General features: G+C 33.9%; 3 protein-coding genes across 5 annotated transcripts; 1 reads left to right on the top strand and 2 right to left on the bottom strand.

Annotated features, from left to right (window-relative positions):
• Window positions 1-7,325: 7,325 nt before the first annotated feature.
• On the bottom strand, window positions 7,326-12,495 carry LOC107843237 (hsp70-binding protein 1). The gene is made up of 6 exons (XM_016687489.2): window positions 12,330-12,495; window positions 10,726-10,868; window positions 10,370-10,420; window positions 8,559-8,780; window positions 8,329-8,431; window positions 7,326-8,206 (listed from the first exon to the last, which is right to left on the bottom strand). The coding sequence occupies exons 1-6, from the start codon at window positions 12,413-12,415 to the stop codon at window positions 7,615-7,617; spliced, it is 1,197 nt and encodes a 398-aa protein (XP_016542975.2). The 5' UTR covers window positions 12,416-12,495; the 3' UTR covers window positions 7,326-7,614.
• A 590-nt stretch (window positions 12,496-13,085) lies between these two features.
• Window positions 13,086-14,677, top strand: LOC107842270 (glucosamine 6-phosphate N-acetyltransferase). 3 transcript variants are annotated; one of them, XM_047395924.1, is made up of 3 exons: window positions 13,159-13,236; window positions 13,813-13,859; window positions 13,993-14,677. In XM_047395924.1, exon 3 carries the CDS (start codon window positions 14,005-14,007, stop codon window positions 14,473-14,475), a length of 471 nt encoding a protein of 156 aa, XP_047251880.1. In that variant the 5' UTR covers window positions 13,159-13,236; window positions 13,813-13,859; window positions 13,993-14,004; the 3' UTR covers window positions 14,476-14,677. The 3 variants fall into 3 exon arrangements, with proteins under 3 accessions (XP_016541513.2, XP_047251880.1, XP_047251882.1); XM_016686027.2 differs by lacking the exon at window positions 13,813-13,859 and having other exon boundaries at window positions 13,086-13,236; XM_047395926.1 differs by lacking the exons at window positions 13,159-13,236; window positions 13,813-13,859 and adding an exon at window positions 13,290-13,305.
• A 491-nt stretch (window positions 14,678-15,168) lies between these two features.
• On the bottom strand, window positions 15,169-18,033 carry LOC107843238 (putative pentatricopeptide repeat-containing protein At3g08820). Its single transcript, XM_016687490.2, has one exon. It carries the CDS (start codon window positions 17,556-17,558, stop codon window positions 15,492-15,494), a length of 2,067 nt encoding a protein of 688 aa, XP_016542976.2. The 5' UTR covers window positions 17,559-18,033; the 3' UTR covers window positions 15,169-15,491.
• Between the last annotated feature and the right edge of the window lie 971 nt (window positions 18,034-19,004).

Here is a 19,004-nt window from a genome sequence, read left to right as displayed (position 1 = left end):
CTAGGAATGAATTCAGAAGAGGTAGGAGTAGATCGAAGAACTATTGGAGGCGATTAAACATGACATGGAGCAGCTTCAATTTATCGAGAACGTGACTTTAGATAGAAAGATGTTGAGAAGGCGAATTAAGGATAGTAGAAACGAGTGTCTTAGTGTTAGTAGATAGGAGGATTTTGTTATCCGTATTAATAACTAAAGTACTAGTATTATTTCAGAATGTTGTATCATTTTATTGTTTTACTTGGTGAATTTTGATTATGACACTATTGGATGTGTTAATTTCTATTGTTTCTTGTTCTTTTACTATCTCTGCTCCGAGATAGTGGTATGGGCTGCGTACACTTACCTTCCTAGCCTCCTCCTGATGGAAATATATATTGGGTATGTTGCTATTGTTGTTCCTTCTCTCAGGAAAATTAAAAACAACTTTAATTATATTTATGAACAAACACAACTCCAATTCAAGTCTAACTTTAAATTTTTAAATTTTCATGGTCAAACACACACTTAACATTCAACAATTGTTCCTTTCTTCGTCTTAATTTATAAGACATATTTCAGATTTTCAGATTTAAACGTGTCTATTTTTTAACGTAATTTTTTCATATATGTTTTAAGTATTTTGAATTGTCATTTATTGTGACTTATAATATTTTTCACGTAATTTTTAAATATATAAATTTTATTTTAAAAAATTAAAGATTTCATACTCAAATTCACAAGCAAATTTACACTCTTTGAATCTCAAGAAGCTAAATATATCACATAAATTGAAATAGATGGAGTACAACTTTTGACAATAATTTCACTCCATCCTTAAAAAAAAAAAAAAAAAGATCAAAATATACTTAAATAATTTTTTTTAAAAAAAGAATAAATTGTATCTTAACTATTCATTATTTTCTTTGCTTATTTAAACTTGTAGAAATTTGAACGGATAATATTTTTATGAGCTAATTTTACTAGTCGATATATATATATATATATAACTAATTAGTTGATTCTTTCATTAAATAGAGGGATTTAAGGTTTTGCCAAACACTTTTACATCTCTTATCATTTGGCAACATCAAATTCCTTAGAATGTGTATATTTAGAATCAAGTCTAGATCATGGGTAGTGAATAATTCTTTGAATGTATTTAATATGTCGTTGACATTATATTAATATTGACAACAATGGTTGTAATAGAATGATAGAATTTCTCTATCTTTAATTAAAAATTTCAGATTCAAATCCTGAGAATGAAAAAAGATTTCAAGATCATAGGTACTAAAAACTCACAAACAACTGTTAATCATTAATTCACATATTATTAATCAGTATAACTTATCTTCGAACCAAACGATTGTAGTAGTTCATCCAATTATATTGGCAAAATTTAGAAGTAATCTTCACGCCCTTATAGTGTGCGCGTCTACTAATATGTTTGGAGTGAGATATAAAGGATAAATAGTCCAAGGATAAAATGAAGAACTATTTTATTTTATGTTTGGTGAGCAGTATTAGTTAATATCGAGACTATTTATCCCACCATTTACTCCATAGTGATGAAATAAGTTATTCATATATATGACGGAATAACTAATTCCAAAATAACTAATCGTAGGATTAATTATCTCAAAATAACCCTTTCCCAACCAAACGACCCCTAAGAGAACAATATATAATAAGTAACATTTAAAAAATAGTAATACTACAAAATCCAATATTTTTCCAATAATAATAACAAAATAATTGACCCAACAAGTTTCCAAGACGTCTCGTCTTTTTGTTACCTACCCACTGTATTATATCTGCTTTGAAGTCTGATTGCTAATACGAATTTATTTTAAAAAAATTCAGAAGTAAAATGTTCCGATCAAAAATGACTTTATATATATATATATAATTCATATTCAAAAACTCTAATTAAGAATAAAAAATTACGTACCACTCCACTTCAATTTTTGTCAAATCGTTCTTTATCGCATAAAATCATAATTTAAAAAAAAAAAAAAATCACAATGTTAGATGATTAATTTTCTGGTCTATATTATTCGAATAATACAGATTCGCATCGAAAAATTTCACATTAAAGAGTAAAACATTCCTACCGAAAATGACTCATATATATAATTCATATCCGAAAATTCTTATTAAAAACAGAAATTACTTACCACTTCACTATAATATTTGAGGGTCAAGTTGTCTTGCATATAATCATAGTAAAAAAATCACACTGTTACTTTTTCAGTCTAAGGAATTATATTTTACTCGATTAATACAGATTTACATCAAAAAATTATATAAAATTTAAATTTAAAAACGTTAATTACGAATAAAGTAGAACGACATTTAAGGTCAAAGTCGTCTTTTGTTGTATATAATCACAATAAAATAATCACATTACTACTTTTCTAAGTCTGTGTTGTCATGGTCAAGCTTACTAGGAAAATGATGTTTTTGATTTCTACGTTGCATGGGTCAATTTTTATATTAATGTAATTTCATTTTCATCATTATGGTTAATTATTATTATTATTATTATTTTATATTTATCTAGTGGCCAATTTAGACCACAAGTACAGACAGCTTTATTAAAAAGTTGGAACATAGGAAATGGCCATACTCTTTAAAAGATATATATAGACAATCTATATGATACGAATATTAATTAAGGATAATATTTACAAAAATATCTGAATTTTGATCGAATTTTTAGTTGAGTATATTGAATTTTGTGGGAGTCCTATTATCCTCCTAGATTTCTTTTTTCGTATTTTAATGACATATATCTTAAGGTTGGCACGTGTATATTACACCACAATCTGCCAAAAGATACACGTGTAAAAACGAGATTGACGCGTGTATTACACTGTCATCCGCCAAAATTGGGTATAGCATTTTGGGGGAATTAAATTCACTTTAAAAAGTTTAAGGGGTAATCGGACCTCCGCAAAGTTCAGTATGGTCAACTAGAAATTCGGTCAAAGTTCAAGTATTTTTGTGAGTATTATCCCTATTAATTTCACAGTTCGAGCTCACAATTGATCTGTAATATATTATATATAAAAGTAATTTTAATAATTGCTTCAAAAATATTAAAAGAAAGTGATTAGACATGACATTGAACGGTTACAGCTTATAAAAGACATGACCCTTTATAAGAAAGCGTGGTGCGAATTAGGGTAGAGGGTTGGTGAGTAAGAATGTTTTGTTTGTATCTATACCTGTAGTTTCTTGTTCGTTTTGTTCTGATTATGTTTGTGATTTCGAATAGATAACCTAGGAGTCGTTTGGTAGAGTGCATTGGAATATGTATTATTAATACCTTGTTTGGTATAATTTTGGACCATATATATAACTAATGTTTGCAGTAGTTATACACTCTATTGTGTATTACTAATACCTCCAAATCCATGGTATTAGCAATACAACGGATCCAATACATGCATTAACATAATTAAAGATACTATTATCTCTCGAAAAAAATTTCGCATCCTTTCCAACATATATATGGAGGATATTTTTGTAAATAAATAAATAAAAAATTTTAGAAATTATTTAATTCATGTTATTTCTAATGCATCGAACCAAACACTGCATAAGAAAAATACAAGCATAATGAATGCAAGCATTACTAATACAAACATTATTAACACGTCATATTTTGCATTATTCATATACACCCTACCAAACGATCCCTTATAGTATTACTCTGTCTCTCTACTTCATCTAAGATACTGATATGAACAACGTACACTTTTTTCACGAGTCTTTTTTGAAACATTTGTAATTCAAATTATAATTGATCACGAGTCTTTTTTGAAAAATTTGTAATTACCTTTTTTTTTAAATTATATTTTGTGTCAACGAAATTGACTTTTAATAGTACAATAATTTCAATTCCAATTGGAGACAAAATTTTGATAACGATATTTATACATATTTTTTCACCAATGGGCAACTCGTGATACTATTATAATGTCAAAAAAAAAAAAAAATGAAAAAAAAAATTACATATAATTTTTCTAAGATTAAAGTTCGACAGTATTAGACATTCAAAATTTTCAAATTTCAAGTGCCCACTAATAGGACCATTTTTTTCATTTAAATAAAACGTCTAGAATAATGTTCTTATTGAAATATACTAGATATGTTATTGTCGTTATTATTGTAATTGTAGAAATGACATTGTTTTCTCATCAATGGCACGTATGATAAAAATAAAAAAATTTGATATCCTAAGATTCGAGAAAGGTATATATTTTTTAAAATATATAGTATCTGAAATTTATTGATCTGAGTAATTTGGATTCAAATCAAGTACACTCACAAGTTGTATCACCGTCATCCAACATCCCTCGTGTCGAGTTAAACATAAACATATAATTCAATAAATTCATAAAAAGAAAAATAACTATATCTAAATCGAAAATAATTTCTTTATTTTATAAATCACAAAGACAGAAATAAAATGTGCATACATCCTATTCTTTGCAGACTCAATTTACAAAATTACGTTAAATATATTGTTATTATTGATCTTTAAATATCAAAACTTCTGATTAAAGACGAAGAAATCTATATCATCATAAACACCATACCCCAATGTGATATATGTGAGGACTATATAATTTAATTAGATATGCAATGTTTATTGTGTGTTTAATAATAGGCAACATGGTCCTTTTTTGGCGACAATTAGGGACCAAATTAATTATTAGTACATGAATTTTAAATTATTAATTAATTTAATTAATTTTAAATTACCCATATGTAAAAAATATTAAAGTGATAAAAGAACCGTAAAGTTTCATGTTCGAGTTTGAAAGGATGGAAAAAAAATGTTCGATGATACAATTGATTGTATAATTAAGTTCAAATTAAGAACAAAATTTCGAATTTGATAAATATAAATTTTAAAAGTTAAATGTGTAATGAAGAAGTACTTGACATTTCATATTTGAAAATTATCTATTTATATTATATGTAATTTTATGATGAAAGAATATCAAGTGAGTATTATATGGTTGAAATTAAAGTAAAAAATATGAGGTGGAATATTTTTTTATCTTGATTTGCTCCAGAAAAAATAGTGTTATAATAGTTTATTGTTAGTATTTTTGGCTAATATTATATGATGTTGCCATATCACAATTATCTTTTTATTAAAGATGACAACTTTCACATATTCCTTTTTGGAAAGCATGGATAACTTTGGTATAATTATAGCCAGACAAATGGAAAAGAAAAACGAAATTAACTTTATACCTTTATTAATCCATTTTAATCGAAGTATAAGTTTATTTTTTTGGGTTTCTCATCGTATTCACAATGAAGTTTTGACTAATTCAGATTTGCGCCATATTTTTCTAGGGTGGAGGAACCAGATTTTTTCTCTCCATCTCGTTTGGCTGAAAACAAGTTATTTCAAAATTTATCCATAAAAATAACACTACAATCTTGAAATAATTAATTTTGCAATAAGTTATCTCTCAATTTCATCTTATATAAATATAAAATATAAAATAATCTCTATCTTAAAATTAATCTCAAAATTAGTTATCCCTTATTTTTCATAGCAGCCCTTTGTCATCGACAACTTACCATTTAGGAAGTGACCGGATATTTGAAAAATAAAAAGTGATAAAAACAATATAAAATTTAATTTATTTTTTTAGAGATAATTACTCCCTATCCAACTCTTTTTAATATTACTAAAAGTCCTTGATTTATTCCGTATGAATACAACACATTATTTAGAATAAATCACGTAATTTTATATGCATACATCGTGTTCTTTTAGATACATCACTTAATTTTACACGAATATATCACATTCTTTCGGATACATAAATTAATTTTACACGAATACATCACATTTTTTGAGATAAATCACTTAATTTTACACCGATATCATTCTTTCAAATACATCTTATTGCTTTTATTTCATAATTATATTTTTTAATAACTTGTATTTTATATTTTAAACACTTTTTGCTACTAAAATACATATACAATGAGATTTATTATGCTACTTTTACTCAATTCAGTTGAATTAAATAAAAAATAGTTATTAATGTATTTAAAACAGTAAATTCTTTTTACATAAATTACTCTATTTAAAATAGTAAGATTTCATTTCTATAAATTACTCTTACTTAAAAATTTCTTTGCAAATTAAACTCTTTTTTTTCTATTTTTAATTTTTTTGTCTCTCTTTTCACTTTTATTTTTACTTTTCTATTTCTCTTTCGTTTTTTTAGGATTTTTCTTTTACTATAAATACATGCTATTTCTCTCTCTATATATAGGCCTTGAATTTGAACAACGAGCTATTTCGATGAATGAGTTGGAGAGAGAAAGTGTTTTAGTGAGAGACAATCGCCGGAGAAGTAAACAGAGTCGTCGAAGTATATATATATACACATTAGATATTGATAATCCGTGCTAACACGGGCCCAATATATTATTTTTTAATCTCAATTTATGTGACACAAATAGAATTTAATTAATCAATCAATAAAATAATTTAAGTTTTTAATTATTGTGATTTATAATAATTTTTCTTTTGTTGTAATTTAAGTGACACTGATGAAATTTCAACAGTCATTATTTTATAACTTTTAACTTTTTTAAGTTGTTAATTATGTGACTTGTAATTTTTTACATAATTTTTCAATAAGATATGAATACTCTCTCCGTCTTAATTTATGTAGCACAAATAAATTTTCGACAATCAATTAGCCTTTTTTATATTTTTTATCAAGTTCTTAATTATTGTGATTTACAACTTTTTTTATTTCATTTTAAAATAATATATGTTACTTTTTAGCTGTCCCATCCAAATTTATATGGATTAATATAATTTTAATAATCAATCAAATCTTTTATGTCGACGTATGATTTTGTATCTATTTTATCATTTATACAAAATATTATTAATTTTTTAATACTTCAATAATCATAATAATTAATTAAAAGTAATATAATAAATTTATAATTAAAATAGCTAAAACAGACATATCATAAATATCTATTTTACTTTTTTTTATTAAATATTACTTCCTCAGTCCCATTTTATGCGTCGTCATTTGATCGGACACGGAATTTAAAAAATAGGAAAAGATTTGATAATGTTTACCAAATTATCCTTTATAAAAAAAATGTGCTATTTACTTTTTTTTTTTTAAGTGAGACCGGTAAAATTATAATTATGCCTTAAAAACTTACCAAATAAGAAAAGACGACAAAAAAAAAATGACACATAATTTGAATCGAAGGGAGTATTAATTTATGAAAATGACTTACAATAATTAATTTGAAGTGATAATTTGAGGTGATAAGAGTAAAAACACGATAGAAGCAGCTGAGCAGACATGTCGACCTGCTGCTTGCTTGAGCTGCTTAACTGCCTCTTATAAATAAGAGAAAAATACATCATTACACAGAGATTTCGGTTAAACAGCAGAGAGAGGAAGAAAAAATTGTGCAAGGATGATATGATGGAGAGGGGAAGACAACAGATTATCCAGAAAACACTACTAGGCATCTAGCACAGAATGTTATTTGCAACATCACAAGATATATTAAGCCGAAAATCGTGTGGTATTTGCCTATACATGTACATCATGTAGAGGTGTCTCTATTATTTTCTTCCCCAGCGACACCGCCTCCGCTAGAGCTATTCCGCGGAGGAGGAGGACCGAGGCCTATCAACAGGGGAGCCTGTTTCTTTTCGTTATTACTTGGCGGTGTATTATCCTCGTACCTATTAGCAGCCCAAGCTCTTAAAGGTGGTTCAAAATGCTTACTGGCGACATCGGGTGGTGGTGATGCATCATCTCCGGGGAGAACGACTAAGCCTTTCTCTCTAAGAGAAGAAGGCTCGTTGTAGCAGGTATTCCAGAGGGAATCTACGAGCTGCCTCTCTTCTTTAGCAGCACCAAGATCTTCAGGTGACATAGATGAAATCCCCTCGATTCGCTCCAGGAGTATTTGCTTGAGTTTCTCATTTTCTTCAATAGATGAGGAGCCGGCAGCATCCTCTCCTGTCCTGTCTTTGGCAAGCTCAAGAAGTCCTCGTAGGGCACCCTCTCGCACTTCTCCATCTTCGCTAGAGGCTAGATGCATCAAAACTCGAGGAAATCCTAGCTCAGTCACTACGTTGCAGTCTGAACGATTCTCATGCAGTAAATAATGGATCAAGTTAAGGGCTTTCCTGTAAAAAAAAAAAAAAGAACAGAAACTATACCTATTAGAAAGGGAATACGAAAGAGGACGCCTTACAACTTTATCCATGGTTGATTCAGAAACATCTGGAACATAATATTGAAATAGTACCTCTGAAATCTCGGACTCTCGGAACTCAAAGCATCTCTTAAAGCTGCATAACCATTTGCAAGACGAAATGCAGCAATCCCGGGCTTATTGTGCCTGATTAAAGCTAATAAAGGGAAAAATAAAAAGACAATTGATTAGTGCTATTGGAAAGCGTATGACACGACACCTAAAATTAAATGACTCAATCAACTAATAAACCATTCATCAACAGGAAAAATAAAAATACCCACATGAGATTGCACCCAGAGCTTTAGTGCGGGCAGTAACATCAGGATCTGAGGTGAAATTTGACAGAAGAGGTTCTAGGCCATTAGCTTCCATTACCAGTTGTTGGCTCCTCGGGTTGTTCTGAACAATTGTACTTACAACTTCTGCCGCTTTGGCTCTAATGTTAGCATGGGCGTTCTTTAAGTAACCAAGAAGAGGCACTAATCCACCAATTGAGTGCAAATCTGCCAAATTAACAATAAAAAGGGGAGAGCATGAGATTGGAACTTCTTATGATGGGAATACTACATAATTAACTATCGAAGTCTCCAACAGAAACTGTCAACATAGTCCAACAAATTAAAAGAACAAAATCCCCAATAAATGGGGAGGAACTGGGGCCAGGAGGGGACTATTCCTAGAGTGATAACAACAACACTAACAGTGTACAAACCACTTCCCAGGTCCCTCCATTTTTCTTCCTTTCTCTAGCCTCAAACACAGTAAATCCAAGAAGAACTGCCTACCAGCATCAACTGGTTCTCAAGACCCAACATAGCTTATTCATAGGCACCCCAGTTTAACATTAATGCTGTATAGGACGAGACATTAAATGAGATCCTTCGTTTCATGCTCTTTGACACTCTTAGGGGTCGTTTGGTGTGAGGTAATAGGGATAAATAGCTTTAGGATAAAATGGACTATTTTATCCCATGTTTGGTATGAGGTATTCGTTAGTTACTGGGACTATCTATCCCACCATTTACACCAGAATGATGGGATAAGTTATCCCATATTCATGGGGGGATAACTAATCCCGCGATTAATTATCCCGGAGTAACTCTTTCCCAACCAAACGACCCCTTAAAGGCCTTCTTTGATGAGTGTTCCATTTTATCCAAGGAATCAAACCAGTTGCCAAGCCCTTGAAAAGGTATCAAAGTCAATAACACGTTGAACCGTACGTCATTTCCACTTGTTTTATGCTTAGGCAAACCACTTAACTGCAGTCATACCAGAGCCTGTAAGACCCTCTTTCTTTCTTTCCATTATATTGTCCTTTTCTTTTATGGGTTGAGTCTCACTCTGAAGCATCCATCTCATAGGACACAATGACATTGAGGATATCTCTCTCTGAAGTCGTATCACAAGAAAATGACAACAGCTCATGCAAGTTTCAGAACTAAGCTTACAATACGGATCATTCGAAACATTGTGTCTTTTTCTGAACAGACACAACTATCTGAACAGTAACCACCTTTTTCAAAACAATATGTCTTTTGCTCAAAGGTTGTGTCCCTCCATTTTCCATTCACACCAATTAAACCCAACAACAGAAAAGTTGTATGAATGAAAAGTCAAAATGAGTGATTGTTCGGATAGTTGTACGAATGAAAAGTCATAATTCACCTAACAGGAAAGAGGAGAGCCTCCTTCCGGATGAGCATATAATAAGTAAAACAATGAACTCATACAACCAAAGCCACTACTATTCAAATGGAGAATCAGTAGGCACCATCACAAAGTTAAGACTAGACTTCTACATGATATCTCATCAAATAGATAATCAGTAGGCAATATTAGAAACTTTGACTAGATAATCAGTAGGCAATATTAGAAACTTTGACTAGATAATCAGTAGGCAATATTGGAAACTTTGACTAGACATCTACATGATATCTCATCAAATTCAATCTTCTGTGGTATAACAAATCAGACTATCTAAACCTCAAATCCCAAACTCGAGGTTTGTTAGGATTACACCAATACTCACAAATACCAAATCATCATATGCAGAAGTTGCTGAAAGATCAAAATTATACCAAGAACTCACCATTAGCCATGTCAATCGATTCAACGTGTTCTTGTAGCTCATCCAGCATATCTGCAGGCCAAAAAATAAGACCAAAATGAGCGAAAGTCATAACATCAGACGGGACAAAACACACTAAAAAAGGGCAGCCCGGTGCACTAAAGCTCCAGCTATGTGCAGGGTCCAAGGAAGGGCCCCACCATATGGGTGTATTGTACATGGCCTTACCTTGCATTTCTGCTAAAGGCTGTTTCCAAGGCTTGAACCCGCGACCTCCGGGTCACATGACAACAACTTTACCAGTTACTCCAAGGCTCCCCTTCAACCATTAAGGGAAAAAAAAAACTATGATACACAAAAGCCTCAAAACCAAGTACCTTGGATATCTTGAGAAGTCACCCCCTGCGATTCCAAGACCTGCTCTGGTGTTTGCATGACAAGTGTAATCTCCTTCATTCTCTTTACTACATCAACAGTTTGAGCTTGCATAGCCTCCATGAACCACTTTCTGTCCTCCTCACTGGTAAACCAAACCAATAAACCGTAAAACTTCAATTTTGACCAGACTAATAAATGATACAACAAAAACAACAACAAGCCCAGTGTATTCCTCCCACCTCCTCCCACCTGGGAGGGTAAAATGTGCAGTCCATACCGCTACCCCCGAAGAGGTACAGAGGCTGTTTCCGATAGACCCCCGGCTCAAGATAAAAAAAAAAAAAATCGTACTGAAATGTGAAGCAGGATGGGTGGCTTAACCGAAGTAAAGAATCAGAAATAGTAAAATAGAACTCAGAGCAATACAGGGTAGAGGAACTAAGAGCCATAAGCTATAAGAAATAAGAAAAATGAAATCTGAAATAGGGTACCCGCCTAATAGTAACCTACACTCATAGACCAAAGCCACCCACCACACCCAGTCTCCCCTGACTAGCGGCTCCTACCTATCGACACAGCCCTGCGATTACTACCCCGGGTAAACAGGGACTCTCCTAATTACTTGCTATAACCCATGTACTCACCCTAGACTTCTACCCTTATCCGCGACCTCCACACCTTCCTATCTAGGGTCATGTCCTCGGTAAACTGAAGCCGCTCCAGACCAATAAATGATAAAACTTCAATTTTGAGACAAAACTTCCACTAAAATATTATAAGGGAAAACAGAAACTTAGTAGCCGTTTAGTCCTGAGAATTCCAAAGAAAAAACAAGTAAAACTCGTTTTCACTTTTTTCACACCTAATTCTGTCACAAATTTTCGAAAACAACTCCAATATATATTCATGGCCAAACACAACTCCAACCCTGGAAAGTTATGTTTTTCATGGCGAAACACAGGAGAAAAATGAATCCATAGACCCTCCCAAGTCTTCAATTAAAAAAAGGGGGCAAGTGGATCCCACAACCTTATTAAGTTAAAAATATTAAGTCCCTTGAACAACTGAAACTCGACAACTGCATTACTTGTCTCAACAACTTCGCCCAGTTGTCGAACAACTTCGCCCAGTAGTCAAACAACTGGGGGAGAAGTTGGAACGAAAAACACTTTAAAAAAAAGCTCAAAAAAATTTTGTCCCTCCCACCTAATTTAAAAAACTTAAGGACCCTCACTTAATTGGGAAACTTGTTTGTCCCTTTTAATCCAAAGTCCCACGAAACGGATTAACAACACCTATCAACCACGTATCTACTTAAACATCTACTAGAGGTATCCTCCTCACTATCCATGGCCAAACACAATCAAACCAGTTTTAGCTAATCCTCCGCCTACCTTGAGAACATATATGGAGTTTACAAATATTACAAAATCCCAAATGAAAGTTGCAATTTTTTTTGTTTTTGCAATTAACTCGTTGTTCATATTAACAAGACATCAAATCACTAATACTCTTACAGAAACTTTGGATAAATAGACCCTCGAATTAAAACTAACAAGTTTCAAATTGCGCAAAAATAAGTATGAAAAATAAATATTAGTACCTCAAATTGCGAGGAGGATTTGTAGCATCAGCGTGAGACAAACTCCATTTCAGTAATCCATCCCAATTAGGTCCTTCTTTTGCCATTGATCTTTTTTTCTATCTTCTAATGTATGTAAAACTTTCTCAAAAATTTTAATAGCAAGTCAAAATAGCAAATTTTGGAGAACCAGGGTATATATATATAATTTCAGAGCTTACCTGAACTTTCTAGACAAGTTGATGGGCTGGACTTCTTTTTGGATCTAGAAAAACGAAATAAGGCCCATCTGGGAGACCATTGAAATGTGAGATTTTATTTGGGCCTACTAGGTGGAGGGAGGGGATTGAATTTGAAATGGGACTTAATTTGTCTTGATGGGATGGATAGATCGAAGAAATATTGAAGGAAAGTGATTAGACATGACATGAAACAACTTCAACTTATCGAGAACGTGATCCTAGATAGAAAGGTGTGGAGATGCGGATTAAGGTAGAGGATAGTGGGAACGAGTGCGTTAGTGCTAATAGGCAGGAGGACTTTGTTGTCCGTGTTAATAGCTACAGATAGTACTACTATTATTTCATAATGTTGTAACGTTTGTCGTATTACTTGGTGAACTTTGTTTATGATATTATTTAGCGTGATTTGTTCTGCATAATAAAACAAAATCCTTTACTTCCTAAAATAAATATTGAGGGATTTATGTAAGTTTCCCACAAGAGATTTATGTAATTCTTCCTAAAAAGTGTTGTACATTTTCATGGTGGCCCAAGACCAAATTTTAGGCCCTAAATATAATTAGCCCAACTTAAGTGGCCCAAATTGTTCTCACTATCATCCATTTGATATTTCATACAGATTTGTCTATGATTTGATTTGCATAATACAGATATTTTCTCCATTTGATTATTATTTGCTTTCTCAGGTCAGAATCTCTATCTGTCTTTTTTTTTTTCGTTTATTTCCAGTTGATGTGTTTGGTTAAAAAACAAAGGTAAATTTTTCTATAGAAATTGATTTTGTATAATGGATATGTGGTTGTTGATGTACATTAAGACCCCACATGTGGGGTTACACAGGATATGTTATTGTTATTGTTTAATTTTTTTTGAATGAATAGTTAAAAATGCACCTAAACTATGTCGTGCACGAGCTTCTTATGTGAACTATCATCAACTATTTGTTAGAACGCATCTTAACTGTTAATTGTTTCCTTTTTCTACCTGAACAACAACAACACAGCCAGTATATTCCCACAAAGTGGGGTCTAGGGAGGGTAGAGTGTACGCAATCCATACCACTACCTCATATGAAGTAAAGAGGCTGTTTCCGATAGACTCCCGGCTCAGGACAGATAACAAATATAACAAAAAACAAAAAAGTACACGCCCAACAAGGGGTGACACACTGCTAGATAATAAAGATACAACGTAATATTATAAGCTTGCTATACGAAATGTTAGTTGAGGTGTATTTTGATAAATAATTCGTGATTGTTCAGGTCGCAATATTTCAGGTGTGAAACTCGTAACATCGGCAATACTTTAGGTGTATTTTTGACCATTTGCTATTTTTTCATGCCAATTTTGTATTGGCATTTTACTTATATTGGATTTGGTCATGCGGAGTTTTATTATGTTTTCTTTGTTAATCTAAAAGTTTTTGCTGGAAATTTGGTTAGTCTTTGAAGACAATGATGCAGCACCAAAATCCTGTCGAAGACGCGTTTCATATACGCAAACTGGAGATTTCGGACAAAGAAAAGGGCTTTATCGAATTGCTGAGACAATTGACTGTGTGTGATTCTGTATCTGATGAGAAATTCAACGAAAGATTTGAAGAAATCGCGAATTATGGCGATGATCATCGTATTTGTGTGATCGAAGATGTACGATCGGGGAAGATTGTTGCGACCGGAAGTGTGTTTATTGAGAAGAAGTTTGTGAGGAATTGTGGTAAAGCTGGACATATCGAGGACGTTGTGGTTGATTCGAGTGCTCGTGGATTGCAGTTAGGTAAGAGAATCGTGGAGTATCTTGCTGATCATGCTCATTCGATGGGGTGTTATAAGGTAATTCTTGATTGCACCGAAGAGAATAGACCTTTCTACGAGAAATGTGGATTCAAGAAGAAAGAAATTCAGATGGTTAAGTATTTCGTTTGATGAATAGAGTTGTTGGCGAGTATCCCATGGAGTTAGTCGAGGTATGCACAAGCTGTCCCAAACACTACGACTAATTTTGTTAGATTGGTTTATCAAGTTTGGTTGTCATTGTTCACCAGATTATCTGTTTTATACTTGTATGACTTGCGTCTACGCTAATGCCAGTTTTTCTGCAACGAGCATGAACATGTTATTTCTCTGATTTTTGGATCGGATATCTTGTCGTAAGCTCATGTGTTTTTCCTTAATAGCTCCATAGATAGTTTTCAAACAGTAACTTGCGAGTAAAAGACAAATGATACTGTAGCTAACACATTCTGAAGCACATTAGCGACTTCTGTACAGAGAGATGTCTTTTTTCTGCTTCAAATGTAGCTATCCGTTTGCAGGAGCTGGTTATTGCCTAAAGCAATATATAGTGAATTTGTCCTCCGGAAACAGCCTTTCTATCTCCGCGAGGTAGTGGTAAGGTTTGTTTATACTACCTTCCCCATACTCCATTTGTGCGTTTTCACTGGATATGTTGTTGTTTGTGTAGTGAATGAACCAATTTACATGCTTGCTTCGACATGTCATTGTGTAATGTGTAGTCAACACGTGGCTCTTTCGCACAAGATGTTTGAAGCAAACTTACCGATCAAAGGGGTTCGGGGGTGTTGCAGAGGAGACTAGATATTGTCTGCCTTCAAAAACTAGATAATAATTTTGAAATTCTTCATATATATTATTAATATAACAACATCCAGTACAAGAAAGATGTAAGGATTAGTATTAGCAATGTGCCAAAAGGTTGCAAAAAATACAATTGTGTTCCTCTTTATACTGAGAAATCCATCTGAACCCGAACTTGGAGCAGCGGTAAGGTTGTCTCCGAGTGACCTGGAGGTAGGTCACATGTTCAAGTCGTGGACTGATGCTAAGCACATCATGCGCCTTAGGGTGCAGCCCTTCCCTGACTCTGCATGAACGCGGAATGCTTCCTGCACCAGGCTGCCCTTCTTATAATGTTGCTCCTCTTACCAGTAATCTCCACATGAGCATGAACCTTTAAGGAAACAATGGAACCGGTTATTATCGCGCAAGATGATTTCTCTCTCCGATATCTTTGATACATGCTTGAAGAACGTATGACAATCACCACAGATACGGAGATTTTTGATTATTCGTATAACTTCACTAGGTCTAGTACGTAGTAAGCCAAACGCAAGCGCGAGCTTCTCACTGTGACAGCCTACGAACTGCTCCTTCTCCTCCTCTTCGATGTCAAATAGAACGTATTCTGTTCTTGGAACATAACCTGCCTCTCTCAACTCCTTGCTGAGTTCACTTAGTTTCCCGTATATCTTCTCTGATATGGAATGATACGTATCTCCAACAAGAAACTCATGAACAACTCCATCTATCTCGATCCAACTATACGCAGGAATCTTCTGCATCCGCGCCTCGTTCAAAGAAGACCTGACTCTTTCTGAATCATCCCATTTGTTGTTAGATGCATAGATGTTCGACAAAAGAACGTAGTTTCCAGAGTTCCATGGTTCCAATTGAATCAACTGTTTCAACACATGTTCAGCCAACTTAGTATCGCGATGTAACCGGCAGCCACTTAACAACGCTCCCCAAATGACGGCATTAGCCTTCATTGGCATAGTTCCAATCAGCGAGTGAGCTTCATCAAGTAAGCCAGCTCGGCCGAGAAGATCGACCATGCATCCATAATGTTCAATTGCTGGTTCCAAGGAGTACGAGTGAGTCATGCTGTGAAAGTACTTGCGACCATCGCCAACAAGACCAGCGTGAGTACAAGCACAAAGAAGACCGATGAATGTGTTTCCGTCAGGCTTTAGACCAAGCTTCTCGACTTGACCAAAACAACAAAGCGCGGATTTCACATGCCCGTGCATAGCAAGACCCAATACAACAGCATTCCAGACTACTCTATCCTTCACCGTCATTTGTCTGAATATCTCCCACGCGGATACCATCCGCCCACATTTAGCATACATATCAATCAACGCTGTACCTAAAACAGCATTGTCGAAAAACTCATCCCTCTCCATCAACCTACTAGCCCATTCGCCAACTTCTAACGCTCCTAGCCTAGCACAAGCAGAGAGTACACCAACCATCGAGTAACAATCCGGTCTAACACCCTCTCGTTGCATCCTGTAGAACACCTCCAACGCCTCTTTAGGAAGTCCATTCGCGGCATAACCTTGAATCATCGCGCTCCAGGAAACAACATCCTTCTCCACCATCCCATCAAAAACCTCGCGAGCTTTCACCATCTTTCCGCATTTACCATACATATCTATCAACCCCGTATTCACAAACACATTCCTCCCCATACCCATCTCTACCGCGTACCCATGTATCCATTCCCCCGTACTAACATCCCCTACGCGACTACACGCCAACAAAACCCTCACGATACTAAAACTATCCGGCCTCGAACCCATCTCCAACGACCTTCGAAACAACTCAATCGCTTCCCTAAACTTCCCAACACCAATATACCCCGTCATAATCGCGGTCCACGACACAACATTCTTCAAATCCTCACGCATATCATCAAACACCTTATGAGCATCATCAAGCAACCCACATTTCGAATACAAACATACCAACCCAGTATTCACAAACACATCACAATCATATCCCATTTTCACAACAACCCCATGTGCCTTAACACCCAAATCAAACTCAAACAACCTCGTACAACACTTGAACAAGAACGGGAACGTAAAATGATCAGGGAAGAAACCCTCCTCCCTCATCGCGTAAAAATAATATATGCCTTCCTCATAACAGTTATTCGATACCAACCCACGTATCATAGTATTGTATACATAAATGTTGGGTTCTCGCGCTTGGTTGAAAAGAAGTTGAGCATAATTCGGATGGTTGAAATTGTTCAACGTAAATTTTAGTAGTAAGTTTAGGAGATAGTTGTTATGCATGAAGCCATAACGAATAATACGTGCATGGATATGTTTGAGTTGATTGAATGAATGGAAGCCATGAAAGAGAGCTGTTTTTAGTTCTAATAGAGCTTTTGGGGGGATTGAGGATGTTGGATTCATGGCTCAAACAACCTTGGCAACAACAAAAGTACTAGCTTAGTTTTGTCTAGTTTTGAGACAAAACTAGACGGTGTATATAACTTAAACTCGCAATCTAGTTAGTACTAAAAAGTTCTCACTTTCTTTTTAAGGAGCTTCCACTCTTTTGCTCCCTTCTAACTCGGATTCAGTGTCTTTAAGTTGGAAGTGAGAGAGCTTATCATCCGAATTTGGTTTATAAATATGATCCTTTCTAGCTCATCCGAATTTGGCCTACAATAAGGGTCCTTTCTAGCTCGAATTCACAGTTTTCAGGTTGGAAGTGAGAGAGCTTACTAGGGCTGGGCATAAAATACCAGAAACCGAATTACCGAATCGAACCAAAGAATTTGGTATTCGGTATTTGGTATGGTAATTGGGAGTAAAATTTTAAAATTACGGTATTTGGGTTCGGGATTGGTAAAAGATATCACTACCATTTGGTATTTGGTATTTACCGAATATCAAATTATTGTTAACTGACCATAGTCTATACTCATTGGCCATGAGTCCAAATTAATATTCTACAAAAGGTAAAAAAAAAACCCACATCCTAAAAGTTTATTATACCATATTAATTTTAAAATTTTAAAATGAAAATCACTTTTAAAATTTTTATTGTTAGTAACAGTGGACAACATGTTCAAATATGAAGTTATTGTTTCATATTACTCGCGTTTTCTTCATTCTGGTTTTATCTATCAAGACAACCTGAACTTGTCTAGTCTTGATGCAACTTTTAGGTATATCTAAGTTATGTCCAGTGGGAGAGTAGATGCAGAGATACTCATTTCTTACTATATCTAAGTAATCAAAAAGGTTTGACACTATGTTGTATGATTTTAAGATACTATGTCGTATGATTTTAAATATCTCATAAGTTATTCTTGATGAAAGGGTTAGTGAATTCTTTTATTTAAACTCACTCACTAGTCACTACGAGGCAAATATTTGAGGAACAGATGTGGCTATTATCTTCCGAAGACATTTCTGCATTAAACAGTTATTATGTTAAATCAGCAGAAGATGAATGAGCTATAAAACATTACTGATGAAGTGTTAAAAAGTGTTGTTTCCATAAGGCATAGGGTAGAAACATTATCTTGTGTTTTGATTCAGTTCTAAAGTAAACTGTTATCGTTGGCCTAAAGTAGAGTCTACCAAATTTAACTTTAATATGGTATTACCAAATACCGTACCAAACCGAAGTTTAATTTACCGATTACCGAATTACCAAACCGAAGTTTAATGGTATGATATTTGATAAGTACTTTCATTTACCAATTATCGAATTCGAATTATGATAACACCAAACCGAATACCGAACGCCCACCCCTAGAGCTTACCATCCGAATTTGACCTATAAATAAGGTCCTTTCTAGCTCGAATTCACAGTTTTCCGGTTGCAAGTGAGAGAGTTTACTAGTC

This window comes from Capsicum annuum, chromosome 9, assembly GCF_002878395.1.
Source record: "Capsicum annuum cultivar UCD-10X-F1 chromosome 9, UCD10Xv1.1, whole genome shotgun sequence".
Taxonomy (NCBI): domain Eukaryota; kingdom Viridiplantae; phylum Streptophyta; class Magnoliopsida; order Solanales; family Solanaceae; genus Capsicum; species Capsicum annuum.
Note: the sequence above shows the minus strand (reverse complement) of the source record. Positions and strands in the feature narration are given on the sequence as shown.

What these genes read in the sequence shown, in the direction of transcription:
- LOC107843237 (XM_016687489.2), bottom strand. Translation starts at nt 12,415, where the DNA reads ATGGCAAAAGAAGGACCTAATTGGGATGGATTACTGAAATGGAGTTTG. An exon ending in AATCCTCCTCGCAATTTGAG is followed by an intron (nt 10,869 to 12,329) that starts GTACTAATATTT and finishes TTGGTTTACCAG; the next exon opens with TGAGGAGGACAGAAAGTGGT. An exon ending in GACTTCTCAAGATATCCAAG is followed by an intron (nt 10,421 to 10,725) that starts GTACTTGGTTTT and finishes TTTGGCCTGCAG; the next exon opens with ATATGCTGGATGAGCTACAA.
- LOC107842270 (XM_016686027.2), top strand. Translation starts at nt 14,005, where the DNA reads ATGATGCAGCACCAAAATCCTGTCGAAGACGCGTTTCATATACGCAAA.
- LOC107843238 (XM_016687490.2), bottom strand. Translation starts at nt 17,558, where the DNA reads ATGAATCCAACATCCTCAATCCCCCCAAAAGCTCTATTAGAACTAAAA.